The sequence below is a fragment of the Cyprinus carpio genome, chromosome A15 (assembly GCF_018340385.1).
Source record: "Cyprinus carpio isolate SPL01 chromosome A15, ASM1834038v1, whole genome shotgun sequence".
Lineage (NCBI taxonomy): Eukaryota > Metazoa > Chordata > Actinopteri > Cypriniformes > Cyprinidae > Cyprinus > Cyprinus carpio.
In genome coordinates this window covers 29,180,401-29,200,049 of record NC_056586.1, presented here as the reverse complement: position 1 = coordinate 29,200,049, position 19,649 = coordinate 29,180,401, and the positions used below count along the sequence as shown (strand labels likewise).

General features: G+C 35.8%; 1 protein-coding gene and 3 long non-coding RNA genes across 7 annotated transcripts in view; 2 read left to right on the top strand and 2 right to left on the bottom strand.

Moving 5' to 3' along the window:
* LOC109070757 (zinc finger and BTB domain-containing protein 16-like) overlaps positions 1-5,725 on the top strand; it is a 15,248-nt gene extending 9,523 nt beyond the window's left edge. The window contains exons 4-5 of the mRNA XM_042771662.1: positions 3,253-3,426; positions 5,108-5,725. Coding sequence (XP_042627596.1) covers positions 3,253-3,426; positions 5,108-5,337 — 404 coding nt within the window. The 3' untranslated portion in view covers positions 5,338-5,725. The remainder of the gene's footprint in view (positions 1-3,252; positions 3,427-5,107) is intronic.
* LOC122147764 lies at positions 5,202-10,412 on the bottom strand. 2 transcript variants are annotated; one of them, XR_006161836.1, is made up of 3 exons: positions 10,018-10,412; positions 7,044-7,398; positions 5,202-5,340 (listed from the first exon to the last, which is right to left on the bottom strand). It is a non-coding gene; the product is annotated as an uncharacterized LOC122147764 (long non-coding RNA). The 2 variants fall into 2 exon arrangements; XR_006161837.1 differs by lacking the exon at positions 10,018-10,412 and adding an exon at positions 9,239-9,300.
* Positions 10,412-19,649, bottom strand: LOC122147765. Of its 2 annotated transcripts, none has more exons than XR_006161839.1 (4): positions 19,538-19,649; positions 11,530-11,728; positions 10,920-10,956; positions 10,412-10,510 (listed from the first exon to the last, which is right to left on the bottom strand). It is a non-coding gene; the product is annotated as an uncharacterized LOC122147765 (long non-coding RNA). The 2 variants fall into 2 exon arrangements; XR_006161838.1 differs by having other exon boundaries at positions 19,543-19,603.
* LOC109070755 lies at positions 11,726-18,548 on the top strand. Of its 2 annotated transcripts, none has more exons than XR_006161835.1 (5): positions 11,726-14,027; positions 16,339-16,495; positions 18,067-18,151; positions 18,239-18,334; positions 18,414-18,548. It is a non-coding gene; the product is annotated as an uncharacterized LOC109070755 (long non-coding RNA). The 2 variants fall into 2 exon arrangements; XR_006161834.1 differs by having other exon boundaries at positions 12,426-14,022.

The following is a 19,649-nucleotide window of genomic DNA, read 5'->3' as shown; positions in this document are numbered from 1 at the left end:
ATTCTTTATCATTATATTGTTTTTCCAGTAAAATATGCACAGATCAAGCACCGTTATAAGCGAAAACAGTACAAAACAGTTCTAAACAAACATGTCAGTGGATTTTGATGTGAGAGGACAACAGGGGATGGACTGTTTGGACTCTCATTCTGACGGCACCCATTCACTGCAGAGGATCCATTAGTGAGCAAGTGATGTAATGCTAAATTTCTCCAAATTTGTTCAGATGAAGAAACAAACTAATCTATATCTCGGATGGCATGACAATGAGAACATTTTCAGCAAATTTTCACTTTTGTTTTGACTATTCCTTTAATTTATATATATATATATATATATATATATATATATAATATATATATATATATATATATATATATATAATATATGCATATTTCATGTAGTCTCTTAATTATTGCATTCATATTGCATGTCTAATAATGATAAAAAAAAATAGAAAAGTGTTGTATAATGTAGTTTTAAAAGAATAGCATGCCAACAATATATGGATTAGACGCTGAAAAATAAGATGCATATTTTCTTCAACTTTAATGAAAATGTTCGTCACAATCTAAAAATGTGGTGGAATATGACTCATTCAACCTGACAACATTAGGTTGCGCCAACTAAAGTCGCTTTTTTTAGGTTACCAGCTGAACAGTTTTCACTTTTTACAGATCGTCCAGATAGATTTTGGATTCATAAAAATGCATCTAACAACATGAATCCTCAATTTTAAGAATGTTCAACATCACCTTTTCGAACAGCAAAGTTGTGCTGTAAAGGCGCAGGTTTCTGCTGCAGGTTTATGTTACTGTGCTGCATCCTGAGTTAGTGTGTGTGTGGGTGTGTGTGTGAGAGAAAGAGAGAGAGAGAGAGAGTGTGGGGTATGTGGGAGTTTATATATGTGTGAATACAATGTCAGTCTTGTGAAACCAAAGCAAACATATGTGCCCAAGACTGTCACGTATGCTTTTGTTTTAGCGAGCTCTGTAGAAAAAGCTTACACAACCTTGCAAGTGTCCATATGATTATCACTAGTCTTCACGAATATATAGACAGAAAGTGCTAACCATGCTTTTTCTTCACATTTATGCTGTACAGGAGAGGATGTGGTGTGTATGTATGAGTATGTATGTGTGTGTGTGTGTGTGTGGACAGGGAGAGCTATAAACTAGGCTGCACACCAAGAGAGAGTTGCCACAGGATGTGTTTATCTAAAATTGGGCCCCTCGGCTACGCACTACCAAAGCTCAGATGTTACTTTATTTTGGACCATAAATCACTTTTAATCCCCCATTACAGATGATAGAAAATAAACATTTGGTTGCTTTATTTTAACAGAACTAGATATTTACCAGCAAACAACAAAGAATTTATGATGTGAATGAATGAGAAATACTTATGAAATGTACAAAAGTCTTAAAAAGCCATACATTTTTTTTCTGTTGTGCAACATTTCTCTGGCCAGATGCAAACCATTTAATCAGTGCATCATGCACACATCTAAACTGGCTGAAAACGACCACGTTTAGATATGCCTTCAATGATAAAGATGTGGTCTCCTTCTCAAGTCATTTGAAAGTGTTCAAAATGAAAATTAACTTTGCATAAAAAAGTATTAAAATTCAGATTTCTGTGCATTCAATGAAACACAAGAACTGCTGACATTATAGCAAAGTAAATATATATATATATATATATATATATATATATATATATATATATATATATATATATATATTAAATGATTAAATATTGTAATATATAAAAAGTGCTAAATATATGCCATTTTACTAGTGCTATCAGACTTTGGTATATATTTTTATATAAATGTTTTAGGTGCATTTTTGTGGTTTCTGTAATAAGCTAAATTATATTGGTCCTTTTATTTAACACATTAACTGATTATCATTAATAATGAGCAATACATTTGTTTCAGTATTTATTAATCTTTGTTAATGTTAGTTAATATTAAAATTGTTCACTCTTAGTTTACGGTTCATTACATATAAATAGATACTTTTGATTTAATGTATTAGTAAATGTTCAAATTAACATTAACTATTATTAACAAATGCTTAAGTTTTTTTCATTGTTAGTTCTTGTTAACTAATTAAGTTAACTTATGTTAACAAATGGACGCATATTGTAAAGAGGTACTCTTATTTTTATATTAATAATTAGATAACACCGTAAGTCTCCTTTCACTTTCACAGGTGGTTAACTGGTGTTTTAACGAATGGAACAATTGTCACCAGCACCGCGTTAGACAACACTTAGACAAATTTAGACACATTTGAGTAGACATGAGGGGCCAAAGAGCTGACCAGCATCACACCTAAAATAACCCTGCGTTCTTGTGAAGCGCTGTAACTGTTTTGGCCTGAGGCTTAGTGACCATAATGATGTGTTGAGAGTTTTAGTTGAAAGGTCACTATTTCTGTCACAGGTTCATCGCAAGAGATACCATTTAAGGTTATTTGACAGCTTATTGTTAAAATGGAAATAAGCAACTTGCTCAAAAAGCATGCATAGCTCTGAATTGAGAACTTAGGTAAGGGCTAAGATGAACTGAAAAATTTATCTGTAAATTCACAACTTTTTAAACAAAAATTAATAGTGCGCCAAATAAAATGGAAATGTGCTCACTTTCAGGTCATCCAAGATGTAGAGGAGTTTGTTTCTTCATCTGAACAGATTTGGAGATATTTAGCATTACATCACTTGCTCACCAACGGATGCACTATAGTGAATGGGTGCCGTCAGAATGAGAGTCCAAACAGCTGATAAAAACCTCACAATAATCCACAAGACTTCAGTCCATTTCGTGAAGCGAAAAGCTGCATGTTTATGATAAACAAATTCATCATAAAGACGATTGTAACACCTTTTAACGTCTTCCAGCTAAAATACACATCCTCTTTCCATATATTGCTAATAAAGGTTATCTCGTTTGAAGTGCAAACAGTCCTAAATTAACCAATAAGATGGTGATTTTTGATGTGAGAGGACAACATGGAGTTTTCACATTTTTCCTTTTTGGGTGAACTATTCCTCTCAGGAGGATGTAAAAAGATAAATAGACTCTGAACATTATATGTATACTGAGCAATAGAGCCACATTTGGCTGTCTGTGGTTTTATTCTGAAATGAAACTGCATTAGAAAGATCCAGTGATAACAGAGAATGGTTCTATTTATAGTCCACCAGCTTTTGACTTATTACTGTTCTTTCATCATCTGTTGGCAGGTTCGGGGGAGATGGCGCTCAGGTGTAAGTTCTGTGGCCGAGGTGGACGGGACAGGCGATCTCTGCGCTCACTCAGGAGGGGTGTCGGAGGAGAGAAACCTTACCAGTGCAAACAGTGTAGCAAGAGGTTCAGCCTTAAACACCAGCTGGACACACATCACCGGGTACATACAGGTACAACCAACCTTTAAACCCATGGGCCACTTTCCTCCAGTGTTCAGGCCTGGAGGTTTCTAGTGATCATGAAGACTTGATTCAGGTTTGTTTAATAATGGCTGGAGCCGAACTCCGCTGAAAGGTGACGCTATACGAGCAGGATCAGATACCGCTCATTTAAATAAAGATTTCACTTTCTGAGAAACTGAACATTGCATTTCACTGTATCAAGATTAGATCTGTAATCTGAATTAGTGTTATATTAGTATCACTGACATACTACATGTATTATTTGTTTATGCTTTTTCAATTTTGGTTACAGTTTTAGTAATTTTGTTGGTTTTTTTTTACTTTTTTTAATGTTATTGTTTTTATTCAATTTTTATTTCAGATTTAGATTTTTAGCACATTAAAGTGATAATTAACTAAATAAAAATGAGAAATATTGCTGTGGCAACTAGCTGTTTTATTTACAGAAACAAAGATTTTTGTATCAGGTCTATTTTTTTTATTCAATGTGACCTCCATGACTTATAAATATCAGCTCTATAGATTATTGTATGTTGAATCTTGGTTTGACAGCCTTCTCAGAAAAAAAGCCTTTAATTTTAAAGGTGATTTTTTTTTTATTCTTTTTTTTTCTACATATATATACATATACACCATATTTTGTTAGCTTTATTTTACCCACACACACAACCAATACACAATATATATATGGATATATATAATTTATTTTTCATACACATATATATATATATATATATATAATATATATATATATATATATATATATACTTATACACACATATATACACACATAGATATCATTATACATATATAAACACACATATACACATAAACACATATATACACATATACACATAATATTCTGGATACATATAGACCTATATACATATATACATAAATATACATACATATATATACCACACCGATATACACACACACACACACATAATACACACACACATACATAATACACATATATATATATATATATATATATATATATATATATATATAATATATATATATATACATACACACATATATATATATATAGATATACAGAATATATATATATATATATATATATACATATATATATATACATATATAGATATATATATACATATATAGACACATACATATACATACATAGATACATGTTACATACATATATACATACACATATATACATACATACATTATATATATATATATACATAGATATATATATATATATATACACATATATATATATACATACATATATATATATATAATATATACATACATATATATACATTATCTATACATAATAGACATATTATATATTATACATATATACATATATATATATATAAATACATATATCATATATCTATATATATATATATATATATATATATATATATATATATACTGTACATATATATATATATATTTATAATTGTCAGTACTTTAACTGCCAAGGAATCATTTCTAATTTCTAAAGTTTTTTTATTATTATTATTTTTTTAAGTTTAATATTTATTTCTATGCAATCTGTAATCCCATTTCGAATTCTTAATAGTTTTAGTTAAAAATAACAACACTGACTACAAATTTGATTAGGGATTCTGGGAAATCATGTTGAAATCTTCAGCTCAGTTCTCTCTCCTCATCTCTCTTCCAGGTGAAAAACCATTCGAGTGTCGGCTGTGTGGCCAGCGTTCACGTGATTATTCGGCTATGATCAAGCACCTGCGTACTCACGGCGGCGCCACTCCCTACCAGTGCACCCTGTGTCTGGAGTTCTGTAGCAGCCTGGCAGCCATGCAGAAACACCTGAAGAATCACCCCACGCAGGACTTCCCTCCAGACTGGAGCCTGAGCAGCACATACCTGTACAACTGCCACACCTGAGGCCTGGGAGATCAAACATGCAGATATGAAAGATTTAATACAGTTTTGTTATTTTTAATACATTAATGAATTATTTTGAAGCCTTTATGCAAATATAATAATATATTTAATATACATACAAAATTCATTTATGCCAGTTGATTTTTGTTTTCTTTGAAGAACGTCTAGTTGGGTGAACATTTCACTCAACACTTAAGATGGAGTAGATTGTAATTTGCCAATGCTTATAATTTTCTCTGTGAAATATCATCACAATAGCATACAAAATATGTGTTTGTTTATTTATTGAGCTGGTCAAATCTGTACCATATATCTAAGCACTCACTATGTGATCTATTTACTCAATCTATACAACCTTTTAATAAAAGCATTACGGTTAAAACAGTAAGAATCAGTCTGTGGCTGTTTTAATGCAGAAGAAGAGCAGCATATAGAACAGCAAGCAGCTTCAGGTCTGGAAGTATGTGACAGTATATTCTGAATAAATGGATGAATTAATTGTTTTTGCTTTCTGCTCTTAAGGCAATTAAGTGTTGAGAGGTAAACTAGACGCAAATAAATATTTCTGTCCCGAATTACAACAATTACGACAGAAGGTTTTAAAAGCTACTATGTAGTAAAGTAACAATAAGACAGAATAGACATATTTCGAATGGCCATCAATGGTGAAAGATGCCTAAAGTTTGTAGTCTCGGCATCTACCAGCAGGGGCTGCCAAGCAGGTCAAAGAACCCATGAAGAAAAGTCACCATCGCATCTGGTCGCGTGGCTGCAGTTATGATTTGTGCCGGGAAGGATACTGATCCTGAACCATTACAACACCGCCTCGATGCTTCTTAGCTCACTGCAACTCTGTAGGCTACATCAACATTTCGCATTAGAGTGCAAAGACAACTAAACTTGTGCAATACTTCAACAATAAGCAATTTTTTTTCAAGAGTAATACAATGCACTGAAACAAATGTTTTTCGTGTAAAATAGATTTATTGTTTCTGTATAAGACAGCACAGACATGAAATTCCTATAGCCTAATAATAATAATAATTGCGTACTTTTTGTGCAAATACTGGTCTCTTCCACCCAATTATCAACTTAGTTTAGGTTATATAACGTTAGTCCATAAGAATAATTATTAAATAAATGCACATTCAGCGTCTGTATTAAAAAAAATCGCCAGTAACTGTTTTTTTTTTTTTTTTTTTTTTTTTTTTTTTTTTTTAGTCTTGACGAGTTAACGAAAAGCAAATGATAATTTTCACAGACGGGCTTTTTTTTAGCTTCAGACTATGATTCCTACTTAGAGCATATTAAACATTTTTAACAGTTGATGCCTCTCCTAACAACACGGTTTAGTGTATCTTATTTAATGTATGGTTTCGTTTAGTGTGTGATGCTCTGTTTCTCTGTAACCACTTACAAAGTTGGCAAATGTACGATGCGTAGTGTTTAAAAACCTGGTCCGATTCGAAATGTTGCGTATTCCAAAAGACGGCGTTCCCACAGAAACACGAGAGAGGGGAAAACAACCTCTGCAGTGGTCGCACACGCTCAAAAAGTAGGCTAAATGACACAACCGATCCAGTATCTATATTCAGAATTCTTCAGGCTACTTAAGATTTTTGGACATGCCTAAAGCGAAAACAAATGGGAACAATACTTCCGAAACCCGAACCGCTGAGAAAGGGCACCGTCAGTATCGCACTCACAACAACTAAAGAGATTCGCATTCGCTGACTTCTGACACTCGCTCCTCCTGAATGTTGTGGATAGTGAAAGTGCATGCTCCTGGTGGGTTCACAATGTTGTCTTCTTGGTCGTCTTCCACCAATTTCCAGTCAGCACCGTCTTTGAGAGATTCCTGGAGCTCCGCTCCCATTGGGAGGGTCTGCAGGTGATGCTGTTCCTGCGCGCTGCACGGCGGAAGAGGCACCGGATATGTGCTGTGGAAGCGCTTCAGGTCGACTCGAAACGCCCCTTTCTCAAGTGTTATGCACGGCTCAAAACGGGCTCCACACTCGATCTCCGTCTCGATGTAGGAGGTCTTCACTTTGCACATCATTCCTGTCAAAATAAAGTTGCCAAACGATCTAAGAAATCATTACGTCCACAAGATGGCGCTATGCTTTAACAAATCGCATTGATCTTAAACTGGCGCTGTTTCTCCACTTCTGTAGTTTATTTTTAATTTAGTTTTATTTATTTTTTAATTAACAGTACTCTCATGATAATTCAGCACACATATCTGCCCAAATTCTCATTCCTATTGACCTTTAGTTATTTCGTTAGTTAGTTTTCATTGATATCAGTGTTGTTGGATAAAACTAAAAAAATTAATTCTGCAACTGGAATCAATCTAAAATAAAATATAATTATTAGATGAAGTTAGAAATGATGCCTTGGAAACTAAATAAAGCTGACGTAAAAAAAAAAAATAATTAAAGCTTAATTAAAAATATATATAAATATTTACTGAAAAATATAAAAATAAAGGTACATTTAAATATTAATGAATACTATAAGAGTTTACACATAACACTAAAATAACAATATGTCCATGTACACTGGTATTTATAGTACAACAAATACTAAGTTCTTGGCAGGTTTTTCACTGGTGGCGAATTATTTTTTCAATCGAACTTCTTTTACATTTACATTTACATTTAGTCATTTAGCAGACGCTTTTATCCAAAGCGACTTACAAATGAGGACAATGGAAGCAATCAAAAACAACAAAAGAGCAATTATTTAAAGGGCTTTTAAATAATATAATAAATAAAAAGAAAACAGATAGAATAGAAAAAGAATAGAGCACGCTAATGTTAGAGGTCTTTTTTATAATTGTATAATAAATGAAAAGAAAATAGATAGAATACAAAAAGATTAGAAAGGTAGTTAGTTTTTTTTAAAATAGAATTAGAATAGTGAGTGCAACAGTTAGAGGGTCAAATAAAGATGGAAAAGATGTGTTTTAACCTGATTCTTGAAGATGGCTAAGGACTCAGCTGCTCGGATTGAGTTGGGCAGGTCATTCCACCAGGAGGGAACATTTAATTTAAAAGTCCGTAAAAGTGACTTTGTGCTTCTTTGGGATGGCACAATCAAGCGACGTTCACTTGCAGAACGCAAGCTTCTAGAGGGCACATAAGTCTGAAGTAATGAATTTATGGTAAAGGGGTGCAGAGCCAGTGGTGGTTTTGTAAGCAAACATCAATGCCTTGAATTTTATGCGAGCAGCTATTGGTAGCCAGTGCAAAAATAAAAACATATCCTACACTTGCACAAATTTATCATCATTCAAAATTAATCTTGCTGCCGCGTTCTCGATAAATTGTAAAGGTTTGATAGAACTGGCTGGAAGAACTGCCAAGAGAGCGTTGCAATAGTCTAGCCTGGACAGAACAAGAGCTTGAACAAGGAGTTGTGCCGCATGTTCGGAAAGAAAGGGCCTGATCTTCTTAATGTTGAATAAATCTGCAGGACCGGACAGTTTTAACAATGTGGTCTGAGAAAGTTAGCTGATCATCAATCATAACTCCAAGGTTTCTGGCTGTTTTTGAAGGAGTTATGGTTGATGTGCCTAACTTGATGGTGAAATTGTGATGAAACGATGGGTCTGCTGGAACCACAAGCAGTTCTGTCTTGGCAAGGTTGAGTTGAAGGTGATGGTCCTTCATCCAGCAAGAAATGTCTGTTAGACAAGCTGAGATGCGAGCAGCTACCGATGGATCATCAGGATGGAATGAGAGGTAGAGTTGAGTGTCATCAGCATAGCAATGGTATGAAAAGGCATGTTTCTGAATGACAGAACCTAATGATGCCATGTAGACAGAGAAGAGAAGTGGTCCAAGAACTGAGCCCCGAGGTACCCCAGTAGTTAGATGTTGCGACTTGGACACCTCACCTCTCCTAGATTCTTTGAAGGACCTATCTGATAGGTAAGACTCAAACCACTGGAGTGCAGTTCCTGAGATGCCCTTTGTCAGTAGGGTTGACAGGAGGATCTGGTGGTTAACCGTGTCAAATGCAGCAGATAGATCAAGCAAGATAAGTATTGAAGATTTGGATTCCGCTCTTGCCAGACTTAGGGCTTCAACAACTGAGAGCAAGGCAGTCTCAGTTGAATGTCCACTTCTGAAGCCAGATTGGTTGCTGTCAAGGAGGTTGTTCTGTGTGAGAAAGGTAGAGACTTGGTTGAATACAGCTCGTTCAAGTGTTTTTGCAATGAAAGGAAGAAGGGAAACTGGTCTGTAGTTCTCTAAAAGAGATGGGTTGAGGGTGGGTTTCTTAAGTAGTGGAGTTATACGAGCCTGTCTAAATGATGAGGGGAAAACACCTGTATGAAGGGATGTGTTAATGATGTGAGTGAGTGCAGGTACAACTGCAGAAGAAATGGCTTAAAGGAGATGAGATGGAATAGGATCAAGCGGACAAGTAGTAGGATGATTAGAAAGGATGAGTTTGGAGACTTCTGCTTACTTTTACTTTTATCTATATTACTTTTATGCTTTGTTTGGTTTCAGACTCCCCACTTCTCAAAGGGGATAAAATATACCAACTAATAATGTTTCCTGCTTTCTTGCATTCATAGTTTTTTTTTTTTAAATGCCATATTGGCTTGTCATGGCAAGACATTTGGGTAATTGGGTCAACAGGTAAAGTGGGCTATGATTGTGAACACACCTGTTACTTCCACAATGCCCTCCAAGATGACAATAATCTCAAACTGTTGCTTCCGGAGCTGCTGCGGCCCAAGCTCCCAGAATGGACTGCTGGAATCGATGGTGTGTTGAATGACCTTCTTTGGAGAATCTTTGGAGATGTAACGGCACAAAGTTCACAAAGCTCCGGTGGAAAAGTAGAGTCTGCGCATTCTCGTTCTCTATTAGCTTGTCGCGTGCTTTAGGACTGCACTCTATGTCCTGTACAGGTGTGCAGAGAGCACTGCGGGATGGGGTGCTGCACAGAGGGCTTGTGCTTGGACTTGCCATGTTGGGAACGCTAAGAGCATGGTGGCAACATGGCCGAATGTTTGGCTCCCGTAAAGAGCAGCGCCTCATCAGCACCAGCTCAGCCTCAGTAGGCAAATTCGTGGTGCACTTGTGGCGCCGAATGGACACACTTGGTTTGGAAGCCTAGTTTGGCATAATGTCCGGCAAAGGAAGGGAGTTGCCACCTGTTGAATAAAAAAAAAAAAGAAAGTGACGTGCATTCAGCCAAGTATGGTGACCCATACTCAGAATTCGTGCTCTGCATTTAACCCATCCGAAGTGCTCTCTTCCACATGAGGAACACACACACACACACACTGTGAACCACACCCGAGCAGGGCTGTGGGCAAGCCATTTTTATGCTGCTGCGCCCGGGGAGCAGTTGGGGGGTTCGATGCCTTGCTCAAGGGCACCTAAGTCATGGTATTGAAGGTGGAGAGAGAACTGTACATGCACTCCCCCCACCCCACAATTCCTGCCGGCCCGACACTCAAACTAACAAACCTTCCACCTGTTGAATCGGGGCGATTATCGCATATATATAATATTAAGCCTAGTTTGGCATAATGTCCGGCAAAGGAAGGGAGTTGCCACCTGTTGAATCGGGGCGATTATCGCTTTGAGGGAGAATCTGGAAAAGAACATTAAAGATGATGACAAATGTCAACATTTTTTCGATTTTTTTGCGTTTCTTAGCAAAACCATATAAGGGAGATGTCACTGTAGCGACTTTTATCATCCCACTGGAGTTTTAGAGGATTCAAGGTTCTTTACAGGATTTTACAGTGATTATCAGTTGTTAGGGTCTTAAATTTCATTATACATAATTTTTGTTTGACTTCAGAAGACTTATGTCATAAGGACTCCTTTATATTCTATATAAGCAGTTTATATTCCTCTTAGTGCTCCACAAAAGACTGAAAATAGGTTTTGAATGACTTAAAGGGATAGTTCAATCGAAAACCAAACCTCTGTCCTCATTTACCTTCCAAACCTATTTGACTTTCTTTGACCAAATTTGATCCTATTGACTCATTGTGTGGACAATAATCATTTTACTGAGAAATAGTGTTTCACAGAAGAAAAGTCATACTGGTTGCACAAGGGTAAATGATGACAGAATTTCTTCTAAAGGATGTGTAAAAATGATTTCAACACAAAAGCGATGTTTCAACATGAGTGTGTGTTGATAAAATCCACCCACTGTAGGAATATACAACTGATGGTGCACTCCATCTCCAGGTTAACACAACACAACTCAGATTTGGGCTTTAGATTGTTGATTGTGGCTGGTCTGGTCCTGGCATCATCTTGCGTTGGCCCCGAAGTGCCTCAGACTCCACTCAGCATGACTGAGAAAATTGCACTACTTTACGCTAGTATGGTGAAGCTGGATCCTAAACCTGCCAAAGAGAAGAGATTGCCATATATTTCTCTGTAGTATTAAATAATGAAAATACTAAGTAATTAAAGAGTAATTAGAAGCACTTCAATGTACAAAAGGTTATTTCTTTATTTTTTAATCAATGAAAATATATGAACTGTATGTGAACAAAGGAAGGATGAGTTTAAAGAAAGCAGTCAGACAGTCTGCTCTAAGCTTCTTCATCCGCTGACTCAGAAGGATTGAGTCCTCTCCTTCCCCATCAGGAAACAGACACTAATATGCTTACAATAAACTTTACTCTGATGAAAAAGGCATTAAAAAGGTTTAACTCATGATTGCTTATAGTGTCATAGTTTATCAGGACGTTTAACTGATAAATGCATCTAATGCTGCATTTCTTTTTTCCTTTTAAATAATGTCATTGCTAAAAGGCAAAATCCCCTACATCAACGAGTAATTCGTTGTGATAATTCAGTACACATATCTGTCCAAATTCTGCCCAAGTGTTGTTGGATAAAACTAAAAATTATAATTCTATAACTGAAATCAATCTGAAATAAAATATAAATATTAGATGAAGTTATAAATGATGCCTTGGAAACTGACTAAAATAAAGTTGACTTAAAAAAAATAATTAAAGCTTAATTAAAAATATTTTAAATTTTTACTGAAAATATAAAAATAAAGGTAGATTTAAATATTAATAAATACTACTAAGACTAAAGACATAACACTAAACTAACAATATGTCCATGTATACTGCTATTTATAGTACAACAAATAGTCCATAGGTTTTTGTAAGATTCACTAGTGGCAAATGATTTTTTTCAACTGAACTTCTTTTATGCTTTGTTTGGTCTCAAAATACTTGTAAACATTGCTGTTTAAGAGTAATTAGAAGCACTTCAATGTACAAAATGTTATTTCTTTAATTTTTAATAAATGAAAATATATGAACTGTTTGTGAACAAAGGAAGGATGGGCTTAAAGAAAGCAGTCAGACAGTCTGCTCTAAGCTTCTTCATCCGCTGACTCAGCAGGATTGAGTCCTCTCCTTCCCCATACTCTGATGACAAAGGCATTACAAATATTTCGTCTGGATAATGAAATTGCTAAAAGGCAAACCACCCTACATCAACAAGTGTAATTCTGGCAAAAATTACACTGCAAAGGTACCAGAGAAGCTCTTCTGAAGTAGAACTAAAGATGTCTTTACACAGTTGAGATGAGGCTGCTCTGAGCCTGTTCAAAATTCAGACTAAATTATGCCTGATCAGTCCCACTTCAGCCCCTAGTATCAAAAGTAAACAATTGTAATTGCCGTGTCTTTACACAGACTGCTTAATGCTGCTCAGAGGTGGCATAAATGTATTTACACAGCTGTGATAACCATATGGCTTGGTGCTAGTGGCTGGTCAGGTGGGCTGGCATTATTTAATCAGGCATTACATCTTTACCCAGAATTTTGAGCAGCCTCAGAGCAGCCTTAACTCAGCTGTGTAAAGATGCTTTAAGTGTCTTCACAGACTGTTCAATGCTGCTCAGAGGTGTCATAGATGCATTCACAAAGCAATTACAACTGTATGATTTAATGCTAGGTGCTGAGGTGGATCAGAGCAGGCATAATTAAGCCTGGTTTTTATGCAGCATTGTCGATACCCAATTTTGAGCAGGCACAGAACAGCCTTAACTTGTCTATGTAAAGATGCCTTAATTAATCAACCAATATATATATTTTTTGTACTGTAAGGATAAAAGAAACTCAGATACTTTGATCTCCTGAGAAACAGACAATACAAACATGCACGGGCATCTTCGAGATATCCCACAGAGTGGATGTGCAGGAGACCTCCTTCCCCTCTGGCCATTTGTTTCATTTTAAACCCCTTCACCCATGTTTCCTTCTACTCAATCTGCTCAAAATGATTACATGAAAATGTCAATGCAAGTAAACTAACAGTCATGTCTGGTATCATTTGAAATGTCTCAGTGCAACTGGTACAATGGTCTCAATCTTACAAAAGTAGACTAAAAGATAATACAGATCCTAAGAGTTAAGAGATATTTTGCTTACTGTAATGGGAGTGCCCTTTCCCAGGGTCCTTCATGTAAATTACCTTCTGTTCCCATTGAGTTGGAAACCACCCGGGTTTGGGATCTGAGTCAATGCAAATTCCAAGTGCTAGTTCCTGTCTCTATCTCGGAGGATGTTTGTCTTGGTCTGAGATACTTAAAGAAATGTTGCAAGAGGATCAGGGTGATTCTGTAGCCAGAAAGCCTGTAGTGTGGTGTGTGTCTTCACTTTCTAAGGTCAGGTATGCATATTTTACTTTTAGATTCATCTTTGAGAATTTGATGTTTTGTATTGATATGATTTGATATGTTTGTAATTGGCAGAATACATATTTATCTGACTAATAATAAATTGTTATATTTGATTTTATTCCGTTTTACTCTGTAATTATTGACTCTAGTAGATTACGTTGTATTCTTGTTAGAGACATGAGCACCCGAATGAACGAGTACCCGAATGAACGAGTACAATAATATTAAAGAATAAATAGAATAATCAAATGTGAGAATAATAATAATTAGAGACAGACAAACAACCAATTTGCCTTTCAACCTAAATCCGTGGTCATGCTTAAATGGAGTCAGATTAGATACTAAAATGGAGTCAGATTAGATCATTAAATAGAGTCAGATTTGAGTTTAACCTAAATTGAATAACTCTATGCGCTGCACGCAGGAAACCTTCAGCCAGCACCGGATACCTTTCTTGGAGCGAGTGCGTGGAGCTTACATGTACCATGGCATCAATAAATAAATAAATAAGAAAGCACAAAGCACTTTAAAAAAAAAAAAAAAATTAAGTCAAGACTTCATGTGACTTCTAGCTATTTTGACCAAGGCTATTATAGAGCATTTTTATAGCTTTTTCTTGTTCCCCAAAACATGAGGAAAAAAAGAAGGTACTTTACAATCAGAATTCCCCTGCATGGCGCAGAAGGGCGTTGGTGACAGTGAGGACGCACCTCCACACCGAGGTCTTGCTTAGACCGTAGCCCTCTCCCACGACCTCGATGAAGCTCCCATGTAGCAAAAAACCTTAGCGCTGCAAGCAGCTGGACTTCAGGGCTTAAAGCAAAATTCCGCCGCGTTAGCCTGGCCTGGCAAGGTCTGAGAAGGTCCAGCAGCTCCATAATGAGTTGTCTTGGGAGGCGATTTTTTTTTAATATAGCACGTCAGGCAAAATGTCAAAAGGGCTTAAGTTTTGCCGAATAAAAAAAATGACATGGACTAAACGGCTCTGCGGCCACCGCCGTCTTTGATTCAATACAAGGACACGTTGGATCGCTGCCATAGTTGGTCGCTTACTGGACACCACCATGCTTACCCATTTATAGATCTTAGCCATTTAGAGCCAGATTGTTTGCCAGATTTTAATTATCAAAAGTGATTGCCAATTTAAACGCTTTAATGACATTACGAAATAGCCTAGGCTAAATACCACCATATTAGTTCTGATACCAAATAAAGTCAACTTCATAAATAGGCCTGTACAGAGGCCTGTCTACGTGGTGGCCAGGGGTGGCACCGCCCCCCCCTGAAATTTGGCTGGCCACCCCAGGTGCCCCCTATTTGACATATCGAGAGCGCATGTTACGTGATCCATGTAATGCGCAAGCACGAATCTCCACTCGCAAGTGGATTTCCTTCACTCACACAAAACTGGATGTGTGCTTTTAAATATACATAGTTCTTTTATGAATTGGCTCTGCTTTTGCTCAAAGATTACGTGTATGCTCAAACGTTCTTGCATCACTGAATACTAGAAGCGCCTTTTTTTAAATCAGATGAGGAGTAGCCTTATCTCATTAAATGGAAGCAAGCTGATTATAGTCAGCCTTAGTTATTTATTTTATTAATAGCCTTCTTATTTTAGTTAAGTGCTTAACTTATAAATATGCATTTATTCAATTGTTTTATTAAGTGCATTTGTATTTTGTTGTTTTTGTATATAGTTTTGCAATAAAAGCGTATTAACCAGGTTCCAGAAATAATCACTGATGGTGCTTCTAAAATTAGTGAGGGTGCTCTAGTCTTAATGCGCATTTTCACATATTTTCTCCCGTCTATTGCTTTGGTCATCATTGTGTCAATCACTGCTACTTCGAGAGTGAATCCCACATAAATATGCAGATGTCCCCCCCTCCAACCTCTTTTGAGCCAGTGCCCCAGACTGGCCACCCCATTTAAAATGCTCTAGACACGCCCCTGGGCCTGAATCCATTGCGAACATATTTTATTATTACTGGAAAGTCACAAGCGTGCATCAGGCACATCTTACACAGTTTGGTAATTTAACAGTCCATATATTTACTGCATGTTTAAAACACATTACAACAAATATAGTATAATTCTCTGTATAGAGAAATAGGCAGTGTAATAATACAATAGGTAGCAGAGGGTAACACTTTACAATAAGGTCTCATTTAATTTCATTTAACAGTTAAAGCATTAACTTACAGTGAGCAATACATTTATTTATTCATGCTGTGTCTGTCCCATAATTTTCTGTTTTTCTTTAATTTATTCTTTTAATTGTATTTTTCCTCATAACAGGTCTGATGACAGTCACAAAAAACAGAAGGTGACACCACGATGTCTGTGGAAAGTGGAAGACTATTCAGAACATGTCCCACTCTCTGTGAAAAGAAGGGTGATATATGCTTGTCAGCATGGAAAGAACTACAAGAAGACAACCACAGCAGATGATTTGGTATGTATTGCTACACATTTTGTTCACCACACTGATTATGAATTCCCGTGTGGAGGGTGAGTAAATAACAGAATTTTCATTTTTGAGTAAACTAACCATTTAGTGCCAAAAATGTTTAAAGGTACACTTTGTAATTTTTGCCACTCTAGTGGGTAATAAAATGTTATGCATCTAGCGGGAGCTACTCCATAACAATTGGTGTCTAACTTGATCTAAAAATAGTATAATATGAATAAGTAAACACTTAAAAGAATACAGGTGTACTGTACTGATTCAGGGCAAAAGACAAAAAACATGGTTTGGAAGATGTGTTCATGGTGTACTCAACAATTATATAAATGTTGTAAAAAAAAAAAAAAGATATAGTGTGCCTTTAAAAAGTAAGAAATTCATATATTTGCACAGTTTATATTTGTCTACATAACTAATTTCTATCATTTGAGCATACAATTTATATATATATATATATATATATATATATTATTATATATATATATATATATATATTTTTTTTTTTTTTTTTTTTTTTTTTTAATGTGGGGAAATGGGGTTTCTGCTGTCATTCAACAAATTTATATACAATGCCCTCCATAAGTATTGGAACAGTAAGGACAAAATTGTTTTATCACCTGTCACAAAATCACAAAATACTTTACCAACTAAGTAGTACAGCACTTTTCAGCAGTTTCATCCCTCTGCCCAATGTGAGCATAAGAATTGGGATGGTTTAACTTAAAGTAAATGTAAAAGTGTGTTAAAGCTAATATTTAATTTTGAATCCCTTGCAAGCATTCACAGGACTGAGTCTGTGACCCATAGACATCACCAAACTCTTGGTTTCACACTTTTCCAGGCCTTTGATACAGCAATTTTTAACAGTTGCTTGTTTTAGGTGATTTTTCTGACCATTAGTTTTTTTTCACAGCCCTTGTCATTTGTCTGTCATCAAGTGCTGTTGATCTTCTCAGCTGACCTGGTCGTTGTCGGTTGCTGAAGCTTGCCAGTGGTATCTATCTTTTTCAGGACATTCCAAGTCAGTCTCCAGATTTAAATCCTATTGAACAAGCATTTCACCAGTTGAGGAGGACGCTAAAGGCAGAAACTCTCCAAAACAAGCACAGTTGAAAATGGCTGTATTAAATACCTGGCAAAGTATTTCAAAGTGTGAAACCAAGAGTCTGGTGATGTCTATGGGTCACAGACTCACTCCTCTAATTGATTGCAAGGGTTTCACAGTTAAATATTAGCTTTTACACTTTTGCATTACATTAACTGTTTCACTTTAAAATTCATTTATAAGTTAGGATGCATTGTTTTAATATTTACATGTTTTTGAAAAGTGTAAAAAAAAATATTTATGATTTTCAGTTTGTCTTTTACTTGCCTAAATTGCTTCTAACCACCAGGTAATTGATTTCAAATCCCAGACCATACAGTGCTATGACTCAATGGGTCAGAGACATGATGATATCTGTCACATGTTGTTGTGTCTCCTTATTTTTGCTGTTATTCTGTGGTTTGATCATTCATCTTTGAATATCTGGATATGCATCTTCTGTTTTACTTAACAGAAAGTACCTCACAGATGAGCACATGGTCAAGAAAGGATGCATCTTGGAGGCTTCCAGGTGGACCATCGGCCGAATGAGAACTAATGTATGACACCATATAATTAATTATATGGATCTTCTCTGATTTAAGTGTCATTTTAAGACTACATTTTCTGCTTAAAATTGTGTTTAGGCAATTCCTAAACATGTGAATGGCAATGACTGTGGAGTTTTTGTCTGTAAATATGCAGACTTCCTTTCTCAAGGAAAGCCACTCACATTCAGACAGGTACAACAGTGCTATTGTTCACACCTTTTAATCCTAAAACGTTATTATTCTGTTGATTCATCTATCTCTTTCTCTATAGTGTGACATTCCAGTCTTCAGGAAAATTATGGTTTGGGAGATAACACATCAGACATCTTATGTTCTTTGTGTAAATTCAATTTAGGATGTAATTATGAATAGTTCTGAGATTAATAAAATCTTAGGTTTAACTGCAGACTTGTCTTGTGTGATAGAACTCATGATAGAATGGATGTGAAGTCTAACCTTACTGAAGTGTAATGGGTATACCATAACTGAATAGTAAACATATAACATTAAAAAAGCTGGACCGGTATCTGAAGTTATAACTGTATTAATGTAATTTGACATGAAACACCTGAGATCAGGACAGAGATCTGAATATAACTGTATTAATGTAATCTGAAATGAAACACCTGAGATCAGGACAGGGATCTGAATATAACTGTATTTATGTAATTTTACATGAAACACCTGAGATCAGGACAGGGATCTGAATATAACTGTATTAATGTAATTTGACATGAAACACCTGAGATCAGGACAGGGATCTGAAGATATAACTGTATTAATTTAATTTGACATGAAACACCTGAGATCTGGACATGGATCTGAATATAACTGTATTAATGTAATCTGACATGAAACACCTGAGATCAGGACAGGGATCTGAAGTTATAACAGTGTTAATGTAATTTTAACAGTATGAATGTAATTTGACACGAAACACCCGCGATCGCGGAAAGGTTACCTTAAGTTGTAACAGTATGAATAATATGAAAAACACCCATTATGATCTCGGAGAAGTATTTGAAGCAATTTTAGCAAACGGCTTTCCTCCCAATCTGCGCATGATCGTTGACCTATGCAAATTATCAAATAGGCCACGCCTGCCTGATGACGCAATATCTTAAAATCCTATCAAAAATCCCTATAAAAAAATACTTTTTATATTATAGATTTCACAACATTATAATATTTTCAAATTAATTTTATTATTATTAAACTAAATTGTGTAGCAGGGCTGCTTTCAGCCCCGACAAAATGGTGTAAAACGTTTTATAAACGGAAACGGTGGTGTGTTGAACACCCTGTTCTGATAACGCAAGAGTTGCTATTATGACAGCTGAAGAAGGCCATTCCTTGTGTTCTTTCTGAAGAATTCTCGGAATTACAGTCACTAACCTTACCGTCTAGATAGAATAAAAGAAAACATTCCAGTTGAATGAAGGGATTTGTGGAAACCGGGCGGCGGAGGAGTGTCGTGCCGTCCGCCGAGGGCCGTCCAATGCCACCG